Source organism: Triticum dicoccoides, chromosome 7B (assembly GCF_002162155.2).
Source record: "Triticum dicoccoides isolate Atlit2015 ecotype Zavitan chromosome 7B, WEW_v2.0, whole genome shotgun sequence".
Taxonomy (NCBI): Eukaryota; Viridiplantae; Streptophyta; class Magnoliopsida; order Poales; family Poaceae; genus Triticum; species Triticum dicoccoides.
In genome coordinates this window covers 757534826-757544217 of record NC_041393.1, presented here as the reverse complement: position 1 = coordinate 757544217, position 9392 = coordinate 757534826, and the positions used below count along the sequence as shown (strand labels likewise).

Here is a 9392-nt window from a genome sequence, read left to right as displayed (position 1 = left end):
TGTTAGTATATAGGAGTCTGTTTATATCCGTACTTATCTCCTGTAACTACCTGTATATTGTGCCCTAGTTGGACCCTATAAATACATCCCAAGGCCACCATGTTGGGTGCGCCGATCCAATCTTCTTTTCTGTGTTTCACATGGTATCAGGCCTACCCGCTTGATGGCACGATGGGATCCCCCACGGCTTCCGCTTCCTCCTCCGCTGCCCTAACCACGCTCTCCCTGCCCGCCGCCTTCAATGGCCCGCCGGCATCTGCCGTTCCCTCCCCCTCCGCTAGCCTCATCACTGCTAAACTCACCACCTCCAATTTCCTCCTCTGGCGTGCCCAGGTTCTTCCTCCTCTTCGCATCGCCGGTGTCACATGCTATGTAGATGGCACGCTTCCCGCTCCTGCGCAGCTCCTGGAACCCGATGACAAGGGGGTGCACGCCCCCAATCCAGCGTACGTCAACTGGTACCGCCAGGACCAGATCGTCCTCAGCTACCTCCTCGCCTCTCTCTCTGATGAGGTTCTGCAGCAGGTGCACCGGCTCGAGACCTCTCGTGCCATCTGGGCTCACGTTGAGGAGATGTACACCATTCATTGCCGCGCCAGCATAGTCCAGATCAAACTGGACATGGCTGTCTTCAGGAAGGGCACTCTCTCCATGGCGGACTACTTCGCCAAGATCCGCGCCAACGCCGACCAGCTTGCAGCTGTCGGCCGCCCCATGCGTGACGAGGACATCATCACCGTCGTCATCATCGGCCTCGACAGCGACTACGAGCCCCTCATCACAGCTGCTACCACTCGCCCCGAGGGCATGTCCCTTGGTGAGTTCTACTCCCATGCTATTGCTTTTGAGCGACGCCGCGAGTACAACGCTGCTCGTCTTCATCTCCAGCATGGCGGCTCCTCCGTCAACTACGTCGCCCGCGACTCCACCGGCACCAACAACAACAGTCACGGCAAGGGCAATTACCGTGGCAAGGGCCGCGGCAACTCCGGAGATCGCGGCGGCTACAATAACAATTCTCGTGGTGGTGACCGCGGGAATCGTGGTGGCGGCGGCACACGACAACACGGTGATTTTGGTGCCAACCGCGGTGGTGACCGCGGCGACTACGGTGATCGTGGTGACAACCGTGTTCAATGCCAGCTTTGCCGTGGCCCTGGGCATTACGCCTGGGAGTCTGGCCAGCGCTACAACCGTGCCTTCCAACCTCAACAGTCCAAGATGGCTGGGCTTGCTGCTGCTTCTCCTCCTTCCATCCTAGGTGACCCTGCCTGGTTCACCGACACCGGAGCCACGGACCACATCACGGGCGATCTGGATCGCCTCACGGTTCGGGAGAAGTACCCAGGAAGAGATCGCATCCACACAGCTGACGGCTCAGGTTTGCACATAGCTCATCGTGGTCATGCAATTCTTCCTACTCCTTCTGCCAATCTCAAACTTCGTAATATCTTGCATGTTCCCAACGTTGACAAAAACCTCCTTTCTGTCAATCGCCTTGCTGTTGATAATCATGCGTATCTAAAGTATTATCCTACTCATTTTCTTATGAAGGATTTGATCACCAAGAAGGTTCTACTCCAAGGCAGATGTGAAAATGGGATTTACCCCATTCGGCCATCAACTCATCATGCACTGTCTTCATTTAGGTTGTCAGCTGAGGATTGGCATGCAAGGCTTGGCCACCCGTCCACCCAAGTCGTTCAGCACGTTTTATCTTCCAATAAACTAGCTTCGTCTAGTCGGTCTATGACCCATGTGTGTAATGCATGTCAACAAGGCAAAGCACACCAGCTCCCGTTTCCTAGGCTCTTTTCCATTAGAACTTATTTTTTTGGATGTGTGGGGACCTACCAAAACATCATCTGGTGGGTTCCAGTACTATGTCTCTTTTATTAATGATTATAGTAAATTTGTGTGGATCTACCTTCTCAAGAGAAAATGTGATGTGTTTGATGTTTTTCGTGACTTTCTTGCCCATGTTGAACGCCTTTTATCTCGCAATATTTTATGTGTTCAATCTGATTGGGGTGGGGAATACGAGAAGCTTAGCAACACGTTTTTTCGTCAACTTGGCATCATGCATCATATTTCCTGTCCACACACACACCAACAAAATGGTTCTGCCAAACGGAAGCACCGTTACATTGTTGACATGGGACTTTCCTTGTTATCACATGCATCTATGTCGCTACGGTTTTGGGATGAGGCCTATCTCTCGGCATGTTATCTCATCAATCGACTCCCTAGTCGTGTCATTGGCAATCTTAGTCCTATGGAAAAATTGTTCACCACCAAACCTGACTACACGTCTCTTCGCACGTTTGGTTGTGCCTGTTGGCCAAACATGCGCCCCTACAACACACACAAACTTGCTTTTTGATCTCACTAATGTGTTTTTGTCGGGTACAGCATTCGCCACAAAGGGTATAAATGTCTTCATCTTCCCACATCACGTGTTTATATCTCTCGAGATGTCACGTTTGATGAAAAGGTTTTTTCCTTTTGCCAGCCCCTCTGCCTCTCCCATACCACCTCGCGTCGCAGAACACACCATTCTTCTTTTCCCGCATGACCAAATGAACTATGGTGCACCTGTGCTTTCGTCTAATCTTGATGCAGGGACTCCCTCGGCGCAGAAGATCCCAGGCGTGATAGGTGCGGTGTCCCAGGAAGATCTGGGCACAGGATCCGGCCTCGGATCGCGCGGCCTCCGCTGACAGCGACGCGCCAGGCGCGCGTGGGTGGCCAGTCCCCAGTTGGACCACGTGGCGGCTGCAGACGGCCCAGTCGGCCCGTCGCCCGCCCCGTCCCCCTCAGCAGCGGGGCCTGCCACTGGCCCGGCTCCCTCCCACCCCGACCCGCAGCAGGCTGCTGCCCACGCGTCGCCTCGCCAGCCGGTGGGCCGGCCTTCTCCCGTGACAGGAGCGCCGGCGCTGTCCGGTCCCTCCTCGGGATCGCCGTTGGATTCTCCTGCTGCTCCTGCTGGCGGCACGGGATCCCAGGAGGATCTGATTTCCCCCCATCTCCCGCGTCTGGATCTTCTGCGCCTGGACCTCCTGCACCTCTTGCTCATACAATGGTAACACGCACACGTGATCATACATGGAAATTTGCGCATCGTATGGATGGTACTATCAACTACGATCCGTCCAAGCGTGCTTTTCTGGCCTCCCGGGAACCAAGTGATGTTCGTGAAGCCATGGCATCTCCTGCGTGGCGTTCCGCTATGCAGTTTGAACTTTATGCTCTTCGTCACAATGGTACGTGGACTCTTGTTCCACCACCACCTCATGCCAACGTGATTGACTGCAAATGGGTTTTTAAGGTCAAGTACAAGGCTGATGGCACTGTTGATCATCACAAAGCTCGTCTGGTTGCCAAAGGGTTCAAGCAACGCTACGGTCTCGATTATGATGACACGTTCAGTCCGGTTGTCAAACCAGTTACTGTTAGACTGGTTCTCTCTATTGTTGTCTCTCGAGGTTGGTGTTTGCGCCAGCTGGATGTCCAAAATGATTTTCTCCACGGCGTTCTTCAAGAACAGGTGTATATGCGACAACCGCCGGGATTTGTAGATGCTTCTGCTCCTAGGTATTTGTGCAAACTGCGGAAGGCTATCTATGGACTTAAACAGGCTCCCAGAGCCTGGTACTCTCGGTTAAGCTCTCGCCTACCTCAACTTGGTTTTGTGGCGTCCAAAGCAGACACCTCTCTGTTTATCTTCCATCGTGGCAGTGTCACAATGTTTATGCTTGTTTATGTCGATGACATCATCGTTGCCAGTTCATCGCCTACTGCAACAACTAAGTTACTTGCTGATCTTCATGCCACGTTTGCCCTCAAGGATCTGGGTCCTCTGCATTTTTTTCTTGGTGTTGAGGTGAAGTCGTCGCCACAGGGGATTGTGCTCTCCCAACAGAAGTACATTGGCGACATCCTTCATCGTGCCAATATGGAACATTGTAATGTCTCCACCACTCCCATGTCCTCGAGTGAGAAGATCAGCAAGGAGAGTGGGGCACCTCTCTCTCAGGATGACAGCATCAAATATCGAAGCCTAGTTGGAGCACTTCAGTACTTGACGTTGACTAGGCCGGATATCTCCTTTGCTGTGAATCGTGTTTGCCAGTTTTTGCATGCACCAACAACTGCACATTTTTCAGCAGCCAAAAGGATATTGAGGTACCTAAAGTATACTCGTGGTATGAGTCTGTCTATTCGCAAGTCACCTTCAATGGTGCTGAGTTGCTTCTCTGATGCGGACTGGGCCGGGTGCAGTGATGATCGCCGGTCTACAGGAGGCTTTGCAGTTTTTCTTGGTCCCAATGTTGTCTCCTGGAGCTCTAGAAAGCAGGCCACCGTTTCAAGATCCGGCACAGAATCTGAGTACAAAGCCATTGCCAATGGCACAGCTGAGATAATCTGGATTCAGTCTGTTCTTGGAGAACTTGGAGTCTTTATGCCACGACCTCCAGTATTGTGGTGTGACAACCTGGGTGCCACTTACTTGTCTGCAAATCCAGTGTTTCATGCCAGAACCAAGCATATAGAGGTGGATTTCCATTTTGTTCGAGAAAGGGTTGCAGCCAAAGCATTGGATGTGAGGTTCATCTCTTCCAAGGAACAAGTTGCTGACATCTTCACCAAACCACTTGCTGAGGCACCCTTTATCTCGAATAGATACAATCTGAATCTTCTTGAAGGACGTTCAGATTGAGGGGGTGTTAAACTGTATATTGTTAGTATATAGGAGTCTGTTTATATCCGTACTTATCTCCTGTAACTACCTGTATATTGTGCCCTAGTTGGACCCTATAAATACATCCGAAGGCCACCATGTTGGGTGCGCCGATCCAATCTTCTTTTCTGTGTTTCACAGGTCATGCCCGGGCTTTGCCGCCGCTGGTCCGGTCCCTAGAAACAGGACCGCCAGACTGGTCGGTCCGGTCCGGCTCGGTCCGCCAGCGGCCGGTCCAAGTGACGGCTCGGTCAGGGACCGGACCGGCCCGGACCGTGTCCACCCTGAGCGCCGTCACTAGTCCTGAACGGAAAATGACGGGCATTCCAGCAAAGATAGAGCCATCGGAGTGATGGCATGGCACCTCCTGCAAATTTTATACCTGTTGTTTTCTCTGTAGTAACTGTGTAGTGGAACGCCTCTAGCAGCTTGAACCCGTTACTATTTACAGTCAGCACTCCAGCCGACCCCAATACTTCTAGCCGAAGATTGGTCAGAGAAGGCATATTGAAGGCTGTCATTGCCCAACACCTTCAGAGATGACCTCAGCCTTTCTCGATAGAGTTCAGTCCATACTCCAACAATGCTCTGGAAGTGGAAAAGCCCGTTGCCGTTATGTTCAGTCCTCGCCTAGAAACTGCGTTGTGCAATGATTCGGAGTAAACGTCAGCTTGGCCCTAATTTGAGCTTGAGTTACTTATTTTCATTGGTCGTTCTCTGCCATTACATATTTTCCCTGACAGGTAAACGGTCAACTTGCTCTACTGTTATTTCTTTCTTCATGACTGCTTTATATGCCTTCATCAGGGCAGGCTTACCTGGCATCGCACGAGCACAAAGGCAGGCCAAAATGATTCTGGCGCCCTGCGATCAGGTATTGAACAAATCCATCCGCCTAAGCCTCATTACTGAAGCACCGATGTTTATCTACACGTACTGCTGGTTTTGCACGAGCCACGACGGCAGGCAACAATATTGCTTCATGAGGGCTGGCCCAAAGCCTCTGGCGCCCTGCGCCTGGTACTCGAAAAATCCATCGGCCTGAGCCTGATACTTGAACACCCATGTTTATCTACAGCTAGACCACACAAACCATCCGCCCGCCTTCCCAGCTAGAGTACCAATCACTACCTTATAAGATTCAAATAAATAGTTCAAATCATCCAGATACAGGCAAGAGAAACTTGAAAAATGGAAACATCAATAAGTCCGTAAACAGAAGAAGAAAGTAGACTATAGGTTCGATGCGCATCAGGAAAACCCACTGTCTGTACTCGTTCTGGAATACAAACTATGGGACGAAAAACCTGATGCACCAAACCAACCCTATTACAAACACACAATGTCACAAAATGTTAGCTACAGCACATGGCAATACATAAATACGGTGGCTGATCACAGAGTTGGACAAACAAACGTGTAGCTCACATCACATGCTCTTCTTGCTGCTGCGTAGGAAGAGTAGCTTGCTGATCAGGAAGAGTAGCTGAGACGGAGCTGAAGATTGTGACGGTTGGGATGCAAAGCGATTGCTTTTTCGACGAAACAGTCCACAGTCTCCAGCTCGTCCAGAGTTGCACGAGAAATACTAATTTCGACATGGAGGTCAGCAAGGTTTGAAAGATGCTCGAAGCCCATGCCAGTGTTCTCATTATTCCTTAACGGAACACCACAATTTTTCCAGTAAAGATAGAGCCATCGGAGTGCTGGCATCGCACCTGCTTCAAATTTTATACCTGTTGTTTCGTATGCCTGATTTGTGTAGTGGAACACCTCTAGCAGCTTGAATCCGTTACCACTTACAGTCAGGACGCCACCTGATCTTGAAACTATTAGCTGGAGATTAGCCAGAGAAGGCATACCCATAAGAATACGGAGATCTTTATCATCAAATAGATAGACTTCTATGTCTAATTTGAGGATGTTGGTTAGGAAGGCCATTCCCTTGGGAAACCTCATCATGGGGTACTCTAGTTTAAGATTTTGGAGGTGCGGAAAGGTGCAGCATGGATCCCTGAACATATATTCTCCTATTACTGCATGAGTATGAAGATGTTGAAGGCTGCCTATGGCATTCAGAGATGACCTCAGTCTTTCTCTATAGCATTCAGTCCATGAACCAGTCATCGTGATCTTTCTCAATTTTGTTAGATGTCCAAGTTCTTCCACAAATTTCTCAGGGTTGTCAATTTGATGGATATCTGCCACTTCCTCTAGGGCTCTCATGCTGCCAAACATATCTGCAGACAACACACAACTACAGGAAACAAATAGGCGCACCAAATTCTGTAGTCGGGCTGTAGTTGATGGCAGTTCTCTAATCTTTATAGAGCCCCGCAAATCAAGAGTCTCTAAGTTCTGTAGCTTTCCGATATCTTCATGAAGCTCTGTGGTTCTTCTAGACTTAATTCTCAAATACCTCATTTGATAGAAACTTCCAATATTTCTTATATGCTCGTTTTCCGGTTCCCACTCACCACATATATCAAGCACACGCAAAGACTGAAAGTCCTCAAGTGGGGGTATCTGCTTACTTTCTCCGAACACATTTAGTGAGCGAACATGTAACTTGCTTCTTGTGATTGATTGGATTGCCCCTTTATGTTCATTCCCACTAGATTGCAGGGAGATTCGATGGATCTTGCTTGGCAAAGAATTGCATTCAGCGTTTAAAATAGTGGCAAAATTCTCTTCATCTGACAGAGATATTATGAGGTCAAGGACCATATCATGAACTCGACAGTATTGGTCAAAACCATAACCTTGAGGATCTGCATAAACCAGCTGAATCAAGCTTCTATTGACAAGTTCATTAAAACAGCTCTCTGCTTCTTGATACAAGTTTCCCCGTTTTGTAGCAATGAATCCTTCAGCTAGCCATTTCCTTTTTAGTTCTTCACACGGGATATACTTGTCCTCTGGATATATACATAAGTACAACAAACAAGTCTTCAAGTGGTGTGGAAGATCCCAATAACTAAGTAACAATATATGTCTCATACCATTTCCTCCATCATCACTCTCATATGAAATACCAGTACCAATGGAACCTTGGAGTCTCTCCCATTCATCTAGGTTTTGAGGTTTATTGGCCAGCAAACTCGCAATTGTAACTATAGCCAATGGCAGACCACCACATTTTCTCAGGATCCTAGTTGAGACTTCTTGTAGTTGAGGAGGGCAAGAGTTGTCGGAGTGGAAAATTCTCCGAAGGAACAATCTTCGGGAATCAACATTGTTGAGGGGTAGCATTTGATAGAGGTGGTCACCAGAGTTTGAACAACTTGACTTAGCTACATTGGCAATGCGTGTAGTAATAATTATTCTGCTGCCATTACAATTGTCAGGAAAAACTGCTTTGAGAGATCTCCAGTCTTGTTCGTTCCATACATCATCAATAACAAGAAAGTACCTGTATCACAATGTTATACTATTAGTTGAGCTTATTTACACAAATATGATGACCTGCACTACAGTAGCATTTATGTCTGCAAAGAGGGAAGGAGTTACCTCTTTCCTGTCAAGAGCAGTTGGATTTCACGGATTAGTTGTTTTTCGTCCCACCTCTCGGACTGGCATTCCCTAAATTTATCTTTGTCGATCTGAGAAAGGACATCTTTCAAGAGCTTCTCGAGATCAGGGGTGCGTGACACGAACACAGAAGCTCTGTGCTGGAAGTGCTCTCCAATCTTGCGAGAGGTCTCCATGGCAAGGGTGGTCTTTCCCAGCCCCCCACCACCAACAATGGCTACCACCTTCAGCTCCACGCTCTCCTCCGTCAACCAAGAGACAAGCTGATCCCTGGGGCCGTCAATGGCCACCAAGCCCTTGGCCACCCCGTGGAACGCAGCCAGCCGGGGATCTATCTCCACGGGCCTCGTTGGCCCAATTGCAGCATACTTGTCGAGATTCAGCCTCAGCCGCCGTTCTTCCTCCTCCTTGACCCGGTCCTTGAGCTCCTTGATCTGGGTGCCGATGTCATGGCGCGCGAACAGCTTCTTGAGCCGGCGTGCAGCCTTCTTGGGGAAGCTGAGCTTGGCATCGCCAAGGCGGATCATGAACCGGTCGATGCACTCCTCCATGTCGTAGCTGAGGTCCCGCATGTTGCCCTTCCAGTCCTTGGCAACCTTGTCGAGCACCTCCATGTCGGCCAGAGCGTTGACCAGGTTCTGCATCCTGCGGAGCTCGCGCTCAAGGAAGGCGATGTCCTTGCGCACCCTCTTGAGCATCGTGTACTCCTTGCCGAGCAGGGTGGCGAGCTTGACGATGACAGAGCCCAACGCCCCCGTCCCGGCACCCACGCCCGCCATCTCCCTTTTGCCTCCCTTGAGAAGAGGCAGCCGCTACAGAAGCGCCATGGTTGGTGTGGTGGTGTTCGATGGAGTAGTGGTGGAGAGAAGAGAGAGGTCAACGCGGTGTGTTGTCGCTGGCCTGCTGCGAGTCTGCGTGTGAACGGGCAATGCCTCCTGCGTAGCAATGCCTCCGTTGTTGCTAGGAAGCTTCGCGGAAGCCCGTCGGAGGAGGCTGCCAAGTAGGTCAACTCCTCGGTTAGGCAATATAATCGGAGGAGCGTGGTGTGTTGGTGGCTTGCTACCGAGTACTATGCTGCTTGGCGTTGACCTCGCATACGGGCGTGGCGATCGGGCGTAGC

At 50.1% G+C, this 9392-nt stretch overlaps 1 protein-coding gene across 1 annotated transcript; it reads right to left on the bottom strand.

Annotated features, from left to right (window-relative positions):
- Positions 1–5957: 5957 nt before the first annotated feature.
- On the bottom strand, positions 5958–9051 carry LOC119340474 (disease resistance protein RGA5-like). The gene is made up of 2 exons (XM_037612399.1): positions 8252–9051; positions 5958–8153 (listed from the first exon to the last, which is right to left on the bottom strand). The coding sequence occupies exons 1-2, from the start codon at positions 9049–9051 to the stop codon at positions 6215–6217; spliced, it is 2739 nt and encodes a 912-aa protein (XP_037468296.1). The 3' UTR covers positions 5958–6214.
- Between the last annotated feature and the right edge of the window lie 341 nt (positions 9052–9392).

Coding starts and splice junctions, on each gene's coding strand:
- LOC119340474 (XM_037612399.1), bottom strand. CDS start 9,051: ATGGCGGGCGTGGGTGCCGGGACGGGGGCGTTGGGCTCTGTCATCGTC. Junction 8,154..8,251: donor CTGCTCTTGACAGGAAAGAG/GTAACTCCTTCC, acceptor ATTGTGATACAG/GTACTTTCTTGTTATTGATG.